Below are 17,028 nucleotides of genomic sequence, written 5' to 3'. Positions count from 1 at the left end.
CCTGAACTGGTTATCAACCAGTCACACGGCACTTATAGACAATTACTCACATTTGGAGCTTAGAATCTTTCTCCCTACACCTTGATCAAATCCACTAAAATTGTGTTACACCACCTGCGCCACAACTTAGACCAGATTCCAACAGGCTTAACTAGGCTTTAAATCATATCCATTGATAACATGTATTGCCTGTTGAAAAATAGCCATATTCAAACTTGTGCTACAGTATGTACCGGTGCTGTGTATATTGTATATGTGCTATTACTTTTCACTACTTCTCATCTTTGTCTGCCGAGACAGAATGGAGAGGAAACAGAAAATGTGGAAATAAGACATTCTTCAACAGAAGGCTTTCAGACAGCGAGTCAAAATAGTTTATTATCGAACAGTATTCATACAGTATTTGAGGCACTACCTCACATTTATTATAGGCACTGAACTACTGCACTGCTGTGGGAACCAACACCTGGCTGACACATCATCATCATCATCATCATCATCATCATCATCATCATCATCATCATCATCATCATCATTCTGATCAACCTGAGTGACAAACTGAAATTCACAATCTAATCAGTGGAGCAGTCGGTGTGTTGTATTATCCGTGAGTGAGAGAGACTTGTCACGTAGTTTATGTCGTGGTTCGTTGGTATGACAGAATCTTGCTCTCCATGGATCAAAAAGCCATTTAGAGGCCACATTAATGGGGTGTGTCAGGTTTGCACGGAGGCCGTCCACTTGTACATGACACGCTCATCCATCAAGGAGATTAATGCGCTAGTGCACTCTTAAATACATCCACCTTAATTCAACTGATACAGCTCGAACATAAAGTGTCACATCATCTGTTATGGCAAGCACAGCACCTACAAATACTTTGTAACATGTTTAGCGTTATTACAATGAAATACAATAACATCACATCTTGTTACTTCTCTTGACATATGATTGGGTTAAGGAAAAAAAAAAACACTCCTGGCATACAGTTAACTCATTCACTGCCATTGACAGCTATCGACGTCAAAAATTTGTTGGAACTATTTCTATTAGTTTTGTTTTTTTCCCCATTTTTGTTAACAAGAGTATGAAAACCTAGATTTTTTTTTGTACATTTAGAACAGATATAAAAGTTTGGATTAATAGTGAGTTAACTAGTGAAGTCATGCAAATAATTATGATTACAAATTTTAATTGCCTGATGCCCCTAATTTTTTAAAATAATCTTTTCTTCTTTTTTTTAATAAATATTCTTTCTTTTTTTTTTAAGAAAAGATTATTAAAAATTTGGGGCGTCAGACGAGTACTATTTTTAATTGTAATTAATCGCATGACTTCACTAGTTAACTCACGATTAATCACAAATGTTATATCTGTTCTAATACAATATAAAAAAAACTAGGTTTTCATACATAACAAAAGTGGGAAAAATGTTAAACTAATAGAAATAGTTCAAATGAATTTTGACGTCTACAGCCGTCAATGGCAGTGAATGAGTTAAATTACTTGTTCTTAGAGGGATTATCAAGATTATCAAAGCACAGATGCACAATTACCATTAACGACACACAGTGTGCTCTCAGCTGTTTTCAACTATTACGAGCGACTATGTGTCTGAACTGTAGCCTTTTGCTGATGTCATTACAGTTTGCCTGTCAGGCGAATAATGGAACTAAGTAAATTGTGCCCTGCATCTTAGTATGACTTATTTTTGCCATTACCAGAGAGACGTAAGTAAAGTGTCATTTCTTTTCGTTATATTGTCAATGCAAACCTCAGAGACTGAAAGTGCATATAGTGCCGTAGCTGAAGTCGAACTGAACTACAGTAACCTCAAATTCAGACTGCTGCTCTATCAGTGATCAGTGGAACGTTTGATGAACGGACAACTTGTTGATTTTCGGGGTGTTAAAATGGAATCCTTAAATCATATCCATTGTGATAACATTTTAACATATGGCTGGCATAAAGCTGAAACCTTGTGCCTCCAAAATACTCACTTTTTAGGAGATGTTTGTTCAACCATTAATGTTGCATCATCAAAGAGAACAGAGGGGTTGCGGGGTGGGGGGGTGCTGGGGGTGGGGGGTGTCTGGGGGATTGGGGGCATGGGGGCGGCTGGGGCTGGGTTGGGGTGGGTGGCGGGGGGTGGATGGGGGGCGGGGGGTGGTGGGGGGGCGGGGGTTGGGGGCCGGTGGGGTGCCTGGTGGGCCTGCAGTGCCCCGTCCTGCTGCGTTGGGCCGGGGGCGCGGGCCGTGTTGGGGCGGGGGGCGCTCCTGCTCCTGGGTTTGCTCTCCGGCCGGTGGCCCTGGTGGGGCCCGGGGGTCGTCCTTTGGCGCTGCCGCGGCCTGGGGGGCCCTGAGGTGTTGCGCTTGCTCTGTTCCGGCGGGGGTCGACGGCTCCCCTCTTTGGTGGAGATTTTCATGCATGCCAGATCCACCACACCAGCATCTACCGAAACTCAGACACAATCTGTTTCCTCCTCAGGTTATTGAATCGGTGGAGGCTGGTGTCTCGGATCTCACGCGGCTTCGTCTGTCCTTCCTTCCTTTTCTCGGTCTCTCCGTTGGTCTCTTGAGGCCTCCCTGACTTTATGTTTTTTGGATTTGTTGGGGTCTGGATGTTTCTTGGGCTGGGGAGGAGTTCTGGTGGGGGGTGTCTGGTCGGTGCTGGATTTCACCTTCCTTGGTTTTCTTCGGTCCTCTCGGGTCTCCTGGTGTTCGATTTAGGTGAACGGTATAAGATTTTTTTTTTCTAATAGGTTTTCTGGTGAGCTAACAAACACACGCACGCACGCACGCACACACACATACTCACCCACACACACACAAAAAAAAAAAAAAAAAAAAAAAGTATGTATGTATGTATGTATATATGTATATATGTATGTATATATGTGTATATATATATATATATATATATTTTAAAAAAAAAAAAAAAAAAAAAAAAAAAAGAGCAATGATGATGACATTTCCGAATGAACAATACTGAGCTCTTATAAAAAGAAAAAAAAAAAAAAAAAAAAAAAAAAAAAAAAAAAAAAAAAAAAAAAAGAGAACAAGCCATATTCAACACTTTGGATTGGTCAATCATACGTACAGATAAAACCCACACATGCTTGTGGACAGGTCAATAGAATCGATGTTTGTTTTTAAATATAAAATAGATCAAATTGTGAGCTGGTAACTTCAGCGAAATGCTTAAACTACATGACCACTTTAGGGTTAAAAATAAACTGCACATTATTTTTAATGTTTTAAATTGAGATCACATTTACTGAAAATTATAACATTTGAAAATTGGTACATAATATTGATATTATGTTATATATACTGTACTATGTTCATGACTGTAAAGAAAAAATATGACGTAACCCCCTTAAGATAAAATATTTAGTGGCAAAGTAAAACATTTCTAGCAACGTATTGGTGGAATGTACTGTGGTGGACTTGATATTTATTTATTATTGTTTGTCGATGTATCCAGAGCAGTCAGGATACTTCTACTGTAAGAAGACATTAGTGTGCCTTACTGTTCCAACAGTTGACTTAAAATCTCAATAGAACACCGTTCTTCATCAGTGTTTTGTTGACAGCAATTATGATTGTGCTCTTTTGAATTAAGATATAAAGCACTAGTAATCGCAATGGCAAAGTATGCAGGAATAAAAAGCATTGTGACAGTATGATATTGGGACGATCTCATTTTCAAAACATGTCATCCAGTGCCAGTAATCACTTTTACATACACATATCACACAGTAGTTCACTGAGACCACAAAATCATTTTTGCAGCTTTCTATCATGTTCATCACTGTACAGGGAAACAGCACGGCACAGCAAGAGAGCGAGTGCGTAAGAGAGATCGCAACCGGAGCAGAGTTGCACTCTCTTACTTCCCAAAAATGTATGCTTCACTTGAAAAATCGAATTAACAGTGGTTACATTAAATGCTGAAACAAACTAAACAGTGTTCATTTAAGCTCACAGCATCGACCCAGCTTTTTTTTTTTTTTTTTTTTTCCCAAGACTCACTTACATGAACACCATATATCTCAGGGTTGGGCAAACTTTTCTGCTCAAGGGCCATATTGGACTTTTAAAATTGGACACACACCATGCCAGCTGAGATGATGTCGGGGGAAAAAAAGTACCGGTATGTAAAATACAAAAAAAATATTAAATAAAGGAATAAAATAAATACAACACATATTTGATTTAATTATTTTCCTAAATCACTTAACTACATTATTTTATTAGATAAGGGGATACAAACAAAAATAATTCAGGAAATAATTGATACATTAAAGTTTTGCTAATGTAAATGTGCAGGGGGCCAGATGAAAGAATAGAGCGGCCCCTTGTGGTGGCCTGAATGCCATAGCTTGCTCACTCCCGATTTATGTCATCAACACAACACAATGAAAATTAAACTGGAGCCACTGATGACAAACCCTTTGGGAACCAGGAACTCAGAAGTGAACAATACCAAGGCATATCTGTCATCTCACAACCAAAATCCACAATACAAGTTAACCGTAATAATACCAACAAAACAAAAAAAAAACATTACAAACTATCTTCAGTAGCTCATCTACTAAAATATGGGATTTTTTTTTATTTATTCATTTGTTTATTTATTTTTGACAGGACCTTCCTGACAAAAGTCCCCCAATGGCGTCTGTGTGAGTAAACGCTACTCACTCATGACTGTTTGTAGATTTCCCTGCACAACAGCTCAATGAGGACATGGTTTAAAAAAAAAAAATAATAATTATACATGAATAAATCAAACTCATGACAGCCTGCATGGATGCAGTTCCATCATATCTGCATCAGCATCTTCCATGGCCATTTGTCATCCCACAATGTTCAGTCCTGAGTTTGTGAGTTTTATTTTGGACAACCACGGCACATCAAAACAAGGCCCAGAATGTGTCTTGGTGCTGGAAAAGTTATGAAATGTAATGCATACTCGAAACAACCTTTTGGTGCAATGCATCACTTGCCTCCATAGCAAACGCATGGCAATATATATATATATTTATTTATTTTTTGCGGGGGGGGCGGGTTAGTTTATTAATGGCAGGCGCGGCGTTATAACGGTGGTTAGCTTGTTCGTCGGCCTCATAGTTCTGAGTTTTAGAGGTTCAAATCTCGGCTGCGGCCATCCTGTGTGGCGTTTATGTGTTCTCCTCGTGCTTGAATGGGTTTTCTCCGGGTTCGCCGGCTTCTTCGCACATTCCAAACACATGCATGTTAGCTTCATTGTATGAATGTTTTTTTTTTTTTGTATATACTGTACAGCATGTGCCCTGTAATTGACTGGCGACGAGTCCAAGGCGGGAGGACAAACGCTCGAGAAGATGGATGGATTAGATGCTATATATTACAAACAGTAGAATGGCACTCAGTATAATTAAGACCAAAGCAACGTTACTAGATAAGAGTCCTAGTCCTCACTAGTCTTATTAAGTGGCTTTACGAGAGATAAAGGGAACAGAATAATGTGCAGAAGACAGTCGATTATGTTTGTACATGTTCTGTGTTGTCAAGAAATAAAACAATTAATGACTGTTAAAAAAAAAAAAAAACTGTACAATTCCTAATTCTAATAATCAGGAATTCCACATCAGTCACATCCTATTGCTGTGCTGGCATTAAGGCCCTGCAGGGCTGGCTCACCCTATAGGCAAGATCTGCAGATGCTAAGGGTGCTGTGGACTCTAGGGGGCGCCAAAAATCTGGTGAAAATGTCCTTCAATATAATTATATTCATGGAGATTATTACTATTAACACATTATTTAAAGTAAAAAAGACAGTGAAGTAAATAGAAGGAGCATGGTGAATTAATAAAAATACAGCATTCTTGATCAGAAGATAAGAAGCAACATACCCAGTCAAGTGAATGTAAACAAACGTTGCTATGAATACCGAGATGGAGTTGCTTTTTAAAGGTACTTCTACAACAAAACACATTGTGCATGACTAAATAATCGACATGACTAGAACGCACATTTAAAACGAATGAGAGCAATCGCTTTGATTGGAAGTCCTTTGTGGTCACTCCCACGGCAGTGCAGCTCTCCCTCATTCAGATCCACTAGCCTGCGCTCATCAGCGAAACGTTACCACCAGCACTCAATTTGCTGTTATGTCAAACTTGCAAGACTTTTTCATGTAATTATTACACGGCAGTAGGTGGCAGTAATGTTATTAGTGCTAAAGAAATAACACAAAAGACAGCTGACCTGAATGTGTGTTAAAAGTAAATAAATAGATAATAAACAAACAAATAAATAAAAAGAAGATCCTACTTGGTGGCAATAATGCTGAAAAAAAAGAGAGAAAGACTGTATGATTTGAAAGGCTGTTGTTAATACAAAACTACACGCAATCATGTTTTGTTTAGTAAATTAATGTTAGAGCAGCAGAATAGAGTTCCCATAGTGATAAAAAAAAAAAGATTATGCTTGGCACAACTAACCCTCTATGGATATTTCATTTTATTGCTCACAAAGTTTTGAAAAATGTGAGAAATAAACTAACCCAAAACCTCTCCTGTATAAATACTGCCATGGGACTCAGATTGGCATTATATTTAGGCTTTGGAACGTAACACATTTACATCCACATTCAAGCAGGCTTGTGCATCATCCGCTCCTGGCGTGTTTAAACGGTACCGCGTGTAATTGGCTTCTACCTGCTCTGAGTCATCCTGCTCTTATTCCTCAACAGGCTATGAGAGGCGGTACAAGTACAATTCTAATCCGATGACAAACTAACCTGGCACGTATAGCAAATCAGATCCATGAGCCACGAGAGACCAATGAGGGAGTGAAGGAGACGATGTAGAAGGAAAAAAAAAGTAGGTAACCCGGTAAAGCCTTTGATTTTTTTTTTTTCCAGGAAGGATTTGCTTTTCGGAGCAGAAGAAAAACAAGATGAAATTTGACGATGACACTGTACAACCTCCAGATGGCTGGCCTAATAATAAACACTGATGTTTTACAGAAATGTGTCAGAAATGTGCACTAACACCAGCGCGCTCACAAACTGACACAATGGATCAGCCTCCCAGCCGCCCACGTCTCAGTCTCACAGTTGCAAATCTGGGCATGGACCTTTGTAGCAAATGTATTAAATCTGCATTAGTTTTCATTTTTACTTTGGCAGCAATTGTATCCTATGCAATATCAAAGTGCGGGAAAAAACACAAAAATAGCACTTTACTTCACAGATTACAAGCTTTTTTTCCCTTTTTTCTTGGGATGTTCCTAGATAGAAATGTGTTATCATAACTGAATGGAAAATGGATTTCATCCAGTATGTGTGTATATATATATGTGCTTGTGTGACCTGCACCCAACACAATCAAATGGTGAACACCAAAAATAGCCAACTGTCTACTGGCACCAGCCTCATATGCTGCCTCAAAAGAGAGAACGAGATCTGTCTTGGATGCAGACCAGAAAAGTGCGTTTCTGGTCCTGGGCTCATCTTTCACTCATTTAAAGCATGTCCAGACTTCTGAAGCTTTCTCCTGTCATGTACACAAACAGTATGAATTGTATTCAGATTTAATGGCCTTGTCTCCTTAAAGTTTAATGATAGTGGCACTGCTTATACTGTTGACCAGGAAAAGCAATGATCTATTCACAGGGATGTGATTTGACCAAAGTGAAATTATCTGAAAATTTAGCCGGGGGTCTGAGGGCCGCGGGCACTCAGCTAGGTCCAGAGCTCATGGGTTTTCCGTGTTTTTAAGTACTTTCAATGCACTCAGATGACAAAGAAATAGACAAAACAACAGCATAAATTTTCAATGTATATTGAACTATCCCATATAAAATTGCAGTTTTAGTCAACTCAAAATCAGTCACATTCAAAAACATTGAGTGACTGCCTTTGCTTTTAAAAACTATCACTGAGAATATCATCATATATATTTACCATGCAATAAATCATTTAATCAATCATTCTTAATTTAATACATAATGCATAACAAAAACATAAAATACCTCATGCAGCAAGCTCTGGTAAAAACACAATCATGCATTCGTCGAATGCATGATTGACTAAGATCATCTCTGTAACTGCATACATCAAGACAGTCAACATATTGAAACCTGAAAAGTGCAAACATGCAGCATTCATTTGAGTTTGTGTCAATGATTAACCATGTTAAATATTTATGGCCATTTTTATTACGTTATAATATTTTCGAAAATTTGATTTCGATTAATTTGAAACGTTTACCACCGACCTCAAAATTCACGACTCTATCAGCAACTGGTACAGGTTGGATCACGTCTCTCTATTACCGCTTCCGATTGTGATGTCAATAAGGGATGGAGGCCGTAAAGTTTTGGAGTTTTCGTTTGGGCACCGAAACTTCCAGCGATGGAATAATTTGTTCTTGACTGGAGTTCTTTCACGTGTTTTTTGCTCTTTGCGTGACTTTCAAGAGCTTTGAAACCTCTCCCAACATAGTCAATGGTATCATGGCACCAAATGAAAAAAGCGCTTTCCCGGCACGATCGATCTTCCGAATAAAGTCACTGAACAAATTCGTCACAGTCTTCTTTCCAACATTTGTAGATATATCCTTCTCTAACCAGTCCCATCGAAACTTGTTTTTTACGATCTTGTCAATTTCCTTAACTCGCGGAGCATCTTTGCGTTCGATCACGGACATCTTTCTTTAAACACCCGGCAAAAACGTCTGAGAAATGAACAATGGCATACTCCAATGCCTTTATAACAAGCGCGTTTATTGGTCAACAAACAATGGCATACGCCTATGCCTTTATAACAAGCGCGTTTATTGGTCAACACGGAGACTTCAGCCAATCGCAAGATCAGTTTCATTTCAGTTACGGAAACACTAAAATGGAACGCTGTTGAGACGAAATCGGATTTTTTACCACTTAAAAAATTGTAACATTTTATTTTTGGAGATAAAAAAAGCGGAATTCCGCGAATTAGCGGAAAAATCACATCCCTGTATTCAACATATGCAGCGAATACCTGCTTATTAAACATAAGTCATATGCAAATTTCCATCGTTGCAAATGATTTGTTGCTCAATAAAAAAAGAAAAAACTTGACTTATTGCTGTTTTTTCCCCTCAGGCCAACAATCAACAGTATCTTGTGGAATGTTTTTGTTAGGTTTAAATATTCATAGATTTTTTTCTCATATTTTGTTGTTGGTTCTTGAATGCACCATGTGCTCAGCCAAAGTGGAACTGAAAGTTTGTTTTTGCTTCTCTCCTGATGCAATTTGAATCTGAGCTTCTTTCATTTTTCATTATTATCAACCAGTGATTAATTTTAATACAGTTGTTTAATTAATTCACGTCTGCCATGTTCTCCATAATATTGTGATTTAGTTTAACACATTCTAATTTGGGTTTTGAGTTGATAAACCCTGCAATAATACAAAGCAATGTGCACTAATTGGTAGAAAATTGACATATGTATTTTTCTATTCATAAAATGATTATTACCTCCACCAATTGCAAACACATAGCAGTAAGATGTATTGTTTTGTTGTCACCCATTTGTGAGCAGGATATAGCTAGCGGATGTGCCACGCAATAACCCTTTACTTTTGGGGGCAAATCCAAACAAAAATGGGAATATTGGAAATTGTTTTTCTCTTTATGACATGAGTTCCATTCACCATTCCAGAATTCAAATTGACAGGGCAGCCACAGGTACAAATGTCAGTCGTCAAGAAAACTTAAATCATAATGATAACAAAAACTCCCCAAATGACACTGATGAAATGTGTTACCAATTCTGGAGGTTTTGGGCTGATAACAGAAGCATGACACACATGAGTTTAAATGGCTTAAAAAAAAAAACGTAATCATCATCATCTGACATTTTTGCTTGAAATTAATAAGAATGTGCGTGTGTGTGAGTGTGTTTCTAACAGAACGCTGCGAGTTCCATCCACTGATGTATTGACATTGCTGTATTCCTAGCCATAGGGAAAGCAATTATAAGATTTATCAAAGGTTCTGCAGAGGAAGGTTGTTGAACTCTATAAAACAGGGAAAAGATAATATAAGAGCCCCAAAGTGGAAAAAGAGTGACTCGACTCGAAACAAGCCATGGTCAAAACTTTCAGCATTTCCTGTCTTTCGTGATTGGACAGACTGATTAATCCAGGTGTGCCTGACCGACAACAGTGGCCAGACACACCTGGATTAATCAGTTTGTCCGATCATAAAAGACAGGAAATGAAGGCTTGGTATTGAGTTCAGGAAGTAGTGGATTTGTGCAAAGAGCCCACTGCCAAGAAAATTGTTCAGGACACAAAGAAATCCCACAGCTAACTTGAGCCTCTCCGTTTCAAGGTGAACAATAAGGAGGCCTTTGAAGAAAAATGGGTTGTATGGTTGAGCCACCAGAAGAAAGCCATAACTATAACAATACCACAAAGCAACCTGCTGACAGTACAGCATCGAAACAAATCTCAAAATGTCTAAAACAAAGTTATGACACCAAAATGGAGCTTTAAGCCTGCAACCATAAAGTTGGAGAGGAGCCAGCAAGGGCGATGATTTAAGTAGGCCTACACCATTCCATAATATGAAACACTGTTGGGGATCACTTTCGTTTTCGGGATGTGTGAATTACAAAGACACGGCGTCAACAGTAATGGCAGGATTAATGCCACTTAGAAAATACGAGTGGTACATTTGTTCTCATAAGAAAAAATTGCCATCAATTTGCATTCATCATCCTAAAATCTGCACTTGGGATGAACTTGGACATTTTCAACATGACACCAATCCAAAACACAAGGCCGAGTTCTGGATCGAGTGTCATTTTGCAGAGAGTACAAAAAGCACTTCTTGCAAGACCGACCGTCTAAGAATTTGCTGCAAAAATACCACAAAGACTTTTTTATCATTGATGTTTAAAATTGTCAACTTGTCGGACTAAACAAACGTGTCTACTATCGCTTCACTCAAAGACTGAATAAACTCTTGCGTTTTGTTTTGCCTCATCAAACTTATGGCACAGTTTCATTCGCAGAAAACAAACGTGCTGATGTTGGCGGATACAAGCTAAGAAGAGTGAGCCTTCGGCCTACCCAGCAAACATCAAACAAGGATAGGCCAACAAGTGTTTTGTTTGACACTTTCAATTCAATTTCATGCTTCAAAAGGCGGCCCGGCTTACATCACCTTGAGGTGATTTATCTGTAGAATCCGCAATGTGCTTGATGTCAAGCTGAGGTAATAAATACACAGTGTTACTATCATTCGTTAGAGTGAGGCGGCGGTTGGAGGAAACGCAACAAACGTGTCAGTAATGTTGGCTGAGGAGCAGATTGGATGCAGCAGCTGTATGATTGAGTGTCTACAAACAATAAGCCAACAACAAAGGGTGCTACAGTGTGACGGATAAATGCCAGCGTTGATCTATCACATCAAGGATGGAGATGAAAGAAGAACGGTGACTGTGGTCAACGACGGGCGACGACGTTGCAGTGGGCGTAGGTGACGTTCGGTGGTGTCGTCGCACAAAAATATTTGGTCAAAAGTATTTTGGGAAGTCAGTCAGACAGAAGCACAGAATTTCTGGTATTAATGAGCAAATTATTTTTACTATTGCAGTACTTCTTTCAATATTTTCTGCAGCAAGCAGGTCCACTTTCTAACAAACCATTGGTTAGTAAACAAATACATCAAATTACATATACATTTATCTCATAACAGTCAACCCAAATGTAACTTTTTTGTGTTTGAACAAAACATCCATCCATCCAACGAGCGAATAATTATTCAAGGCCTTGGATTAAAACATGTTTAGTGGAGGCAACTTTGTGTGCGTGTGTGTGTGTGTGTGTGCGCGCGTTCATGCTTTTTATATTGTTGCCTAACTGCACGACAATGATTATTTATCAATTACAAATTTATCTTTGCTCATCTACCTATGCAAGCGACCTATAGTGACAGTTAAATGTTCTGAAAGTATATCTGTCATACAAGTAGAAGTCCTCAATCATTTTATTATAGATTTGATTTTGAACTTAAAATCAAGTACTGATTTATTTCAAGTTAAACAAAGGTGAGGGACAGGGTTTATCTTAACCCAAGATGTGTATTAAAGATATTTATTTTTAATATTTATAATGACATCTCAAAATTATTATTTTTTCTGAGCCATGTGGTGTCCATTTAAACTCAAGCTTACAGTTGTGCTCACAAGTTTACATACCACGTATGAGCACAACTTGAAGTTACCAAATATGATCCTTTGCCCTATAAAGAGTCTATGAATTCAGGGGTCTTGCCTTGCCCAAGGGTAATTGCCACTATGCCACTGTCACTGCCTACAAAGAGACAGTGATCTTGACGAAATGGTAGCAGTCGCCAGGAAGTGTAACTCTTAAACAACGCTGTAACAAAAGAACAATAACAAAGTGTCATTACTAGGGGGTGGGGGTGGTTGGTTATGGGGGAGGGGGTAGTAGAAAAATGTCAGATTGGTGATGCAGCAGCAGGGGAGCGCGACACAGATATGGCCCTATGTTCCTTTAATATCCAGAAAAGTACCCTGCTTTTATTCTGAAAAATAGTTCAAATAATAGTTCAATAGTTCAAAGGCATATGAAGTCTTCAGTACTGCGTGTGTGTGTTTGTCTATTTTTTGCTCCTTTTTCCCCCCATCTTCCTCTGACATCTGCAAGGAAGACAAACTGTCAGTTTTCTCTCCTTATCAGTCGCAGCGATCTCAGCTGTCCTTGTATTTATCCGTCCAGCTCTGTCAGCAAATGTCCCCAATGCCTTTTTTCTTTAAAAAAATGCTTACTGAAAATGTGTACCATCAAGAGGAATCCATGAAGTTTGAAAAGCGTTTGAGGATAACAACCTCCATATCCAAACCATGTGATTAGGCCGTTTCCACACAAGCATGAACTGAATATCACCGCCAGTGTGGATTTACTCCATTGTGAGGGTTGCTCTCGGCACTCGCGTCACACCGTTTCCAGTAAGCAGAGCGCTTCCACAGCATTGCTCGGTCCCTGCGCCACCCCACCGATTACGAAGAGCATGCTACTGGTCTGCTGCAGAGCAGATGAGCAGCGAGCGGTCGGCATGGGCGCCACGTACTCCCAACGTCGCTTTATCGGGTTGTAGCTCTCGACTGTGCCCAGCGGTGATGGCTCATTGCCTGGAAAGACATACACCGCAATTAAAACAATAAAAAAGATTTTAAAAAGAACAGTTATTACCCCTACTATAATTTTATATATACAAATATAAATAAATGTGTGTGCTGTATATATATGAAACAAGTCCTTGAGTATTTTGAGTACTTCCATTTAAAAAATGCTCAATGTGCTGTACATTAACAAAAAAAAAACAACATAGAACATGATATTGCGATATTCAAACTGCCACAATATATTGTCGTCTTCATGTCACAATATTAAAAGCAGCACATGTTAGAAAAAAAAGAAAGTTGGGTTGATTTCCATTTGTGCAGTTCTAGCACCCTCTGGTGGCTAGTTTTTTTTAGTGCAGTTTCATTTTCACGAGGCATGTTTTGGCCCTTCTATGTTTAAAATCCACGCTAATGGTCAGATGAAGGGGAACGTAATAGAGTCAATACGTGTAGGAACTCAATGTGTACTTGCATTAGCAAGTGCCTCAATATATATATAAAATATTCAATAGCCGCAGCCCTAATATATAGTTAAATATAACCAGAAAAACAGTTGTGTTGTTGCTGTTCAAAACCAAATAACAGCAGTAACCACCCCCAAAGGACTCTAATAATTAATGAATAAAACACTAAGGAAAAGAAGACACAGATGTAATTTAGTGTAAAAACATTGGGGAATAGTGCAACGGGGAAGCGGTCGTTGTGTAGTATTACTCTGGCTTCACCTTTTTAGCAATAGAACAAATTTAAATGCAAATGTGATGTAGAATAGTCATTAAATGTTCATTACCCGATGTCCCATTTGCAAGACTGACTCTGTGAGGTATTCACTTTAATTAAAGCACAAACATAGAGGGCCCATTTAAAGATGGCACGTTACCACATTTCAGAAGTCTGCTGAGACATTCGTATTGTTCCACTCACTTCTTGCTTTCTTCTGTTCTTTCCCTCATAAGATAGCTCAGGTGCAAAGTTGTCTTTGTACATCACATGGAATCATGTCATTTCCGTTTCCATGGAGACGCGCATCACAGGGTTGAGCTTTGTTGGCCGACAACGATGGCACCGAAGTGATGAGATGGCTTGGGCTCCTTGAACTACTTTATTAGTCGTCATTTTTATGAAGAATCACACACACGCGCGCACACATGCACTATTCCTGTTGCTCAAAGGCTTCCCGTCATTGCTTTGATTTGTCGGCCCACAGATGTCATCTCGATTCTCCAGCTGCTCCTTTTTATCCCTTCCATTAATCCCATCCCTCATCTGGTCCGACCTTTGTTGTTCTTTCTCAAGTTCATTTTCAATTCTTCTTTTATTTTTTTGTAATCTTTTTTGTTTCTTTCTAGTCCTTTTCATCTTTTTTTAAATTATTTTTTTACGTAACCACACAAATCTGTTCATCTGTTCTTGCGGTCATTTCTACTAGCTCTCCTCTAATCTGAGTCTGCCCTAGCCTCATTTTGGTTCTTTCCTCTCCAAGGCCTCGTCTCAAATGATCTTCCTTTATTGTCAACTATTTTAGACAGAGCCCCCCACCCCATTGGAATCAGCCCAAGTGTTTAATTTACATAGTGGCAGCTCACCAAATATCGCCTTGTGCCTTTTGGGCTATGCATTTTTGGTTTCCTGTTCCTCCTGCTAAGGACTTGGCATATGGAATTGGCTGCTGCAGACATAAGAAATTGAAACTAGCGTAAAAAGACAACACATTTGCTGGTGTCCTTTATTATCAGTGTGACTTATACGAATGAAAAAAGATTCAAAACCATCAAGTGTAAATGCTTTTAAATCCAGATTAAAAAGTAGTTTTAAAATCATGTTTTAAAAATTCCTGTTCTTTCATTGTAAGCTCTTTTAGTAATTTCAGTATAAGATATGTTTTCTTTTATTTAGATTTTACTTTAAAATCTCTTCAAGTCTGCACTTATATATATATATATATAATTTTTTTCTCTCTTTTTTTGTGTGTTTCAGGGCACTATCCACGTAGACGTACAAAACAAGATTCTATTTTTGACATTTTTTTATTTTATTTTTCATGTATGTGTAGGCGATATGTGTTATTTCCACCCAAATATGTTACACTTTTAAAGCTCCCTACAAATATTTTAAGTGTGGGTGTTAAAAGCTGTTCTCTGTTTGTTTTTTCTTCTCAATAACAGACTTATATTTGTAATTGTTAATAATTTTTAGCCAAATGATCACGCACATAAGATCACATTGAAAAGAGATGAGAGAAGTGGGTGCTGTGTGCCTTTGTCTTTGCTACATTGTGGGGCCCATACACGTGTGTTTTGCCAGGTTTAACTACCATTGTGGGGACCGACTTGAAATTGTGGAGACATTTTGGTGGTCCCCACAAGTTCAGACCTCTTTTTCAGGGTCAAGACTTGGTTTTAGAGTTTGGGTTTGAATTGGATTATGGTTGAGGTTAGGGTCAGGAATGGGGGTAGGGAATCATTTTTGATGGTTGGGGTTAGGGCAAGGGCTAGGAAATGCATTATGTCAATGAGATGGCCCCACAAAGATAGCACCGTGAGGATGTGTGCGTGCGTGTGTGTTTACTCTACAAAGAAACACTTGGACGAAATGTATTTAAATTCAATCTGTAACAGTTTGCATGAGTAATGCTACTTACACTTACACAACAGAGTCAACATCTGCTTAATGAGCATGTCATTGAGTGGGGGAAAAAAAATCTCACCTCCGATGAATTGTAACGATTGCTCACGCTGTATTTACGTGAACAAATTTTGTTTAGTCAAGGAGAAAATGAAAAGTTGATGGAGAATTAATTTTAATTTAGAATATGTCTGTGTGTCGGAGACTAATTAAGTTTGACGAGATATTTTCTGTGTGTTTGTCATGGACTACACAGTGAGGGAGATCCTGGCTGACGGAAGGTACTGCAACATATGAGTCATTATTATTATCATCATATATCTGTCACCTTAATGCTACTTGTATTGTGCAGTGGTCTAATGCATGCTTTTGTTAATTTAAAGCCAACATTGAGTTTAACAACAATTCTTCGTAACATTTACATAATTAGTGATCAAATTGTATTGATACATGATCATGTTTTACTGTGCCGGAAGCAGCCTTTGGGGCAGAGATGGACCAAAAAATTATATATTTCGGACTACAACTTGTCATTTAAAAGAGCACATAATATCTTAACTGCATGGACAACTGGCTTCATCACGTCAAGTCTTCTAATTCTTGTTTGTTTTGAGGAAAATGTGAGCCTCAAGACAGCATAGTAATGGTAAGAAGCATTTTTTGGGTGTGTCATTAATTCATTACAGCATGTGGGGATGATCTGCAGCAGTTACGCTGTAAATTAGTTGGAGATAATTAAATATGTACTTGTTAATATTTTATGATTTCGTCTAAGAAATATTGTTCATATTGTGTGTCAGGCCTTATTCCTGTGCTTTGAAAGTTCATCCATCCATTTTCCATAGCGCTTGCGCTCATCATGGGTGAGCTGAAGAACAGCCCAGCTGATTTTGGACGAGAAGCAAGGTACGATCTCTGGGCACATATTGACGAACAACCAGTCACATTTCACACTCACTTGAATGGGAAATTTAGAGGCTTCTGTGGCAGCACGTTGGACGAGTGGTTAGCATGCCTGCCTCAGTCAGGTGGTCCCTGTTCTAATCGTAGACTTTTAAGTTCATTGTTGTGAATGTACTGTAAGTGTGAATGGTTGTTTATTTTTATGTGTCCTTATAGTAGGGCTGGGCGATTTTGCCTGAAAATAAAATCTCCGATTTTTTTTAAACAAAAAATTCAATTAAGATATTTTCCAGATTTTATATTATTA

At 38.5% G+C, this 17,028-nt stretch overlaps 1 protein-coding gene across 1 annotated transcript in view; it reads right to left on the bottom strand.

The window, feature by feature from the left end:
• Positions 1 to 12,122: 12,122 nt before the first annotated feature.
• Positions 12,123 to 17,028, bottom strand: part of klhdc8b (kelch domain containing 8B) — an 89,535-nt gene continuing 84,629 nt past the window's right edge. Inside the window, exon 7 of the mRNA XM_086066967.1 lies at positions 12,123 to 13,199. Coding sequence (XP_085923093.1) covers positions 13,003 to 13,199 — 197 coding nt within the window. The 3' untranslated portion in view covers positions 12,123 to 13,002. The remainder of the gene's footprint in view (positions 13,200 to 17,028) is intronic.

The sequence above is a fragment of the Leptonotus elevatus genome, chromosome 2 (genome assembly GCF_054856555.1).
Source record: "Leptonotus elevatus isolate MCC_2025b chromosome 2, RoL_Lele_1.0, whole genome shotgun sequence".
Taxonomy (NCBI): domain Eukaryota; kingdom Metazoa; phylum Chordata; class Actinopteri; order Syngnathiformes; family Syngnathidae; genus Leptonotus; species Leptonotus elevatus.
This window is presented reverse-complemented; position numbering and strand designations above follow the sequence as displayed.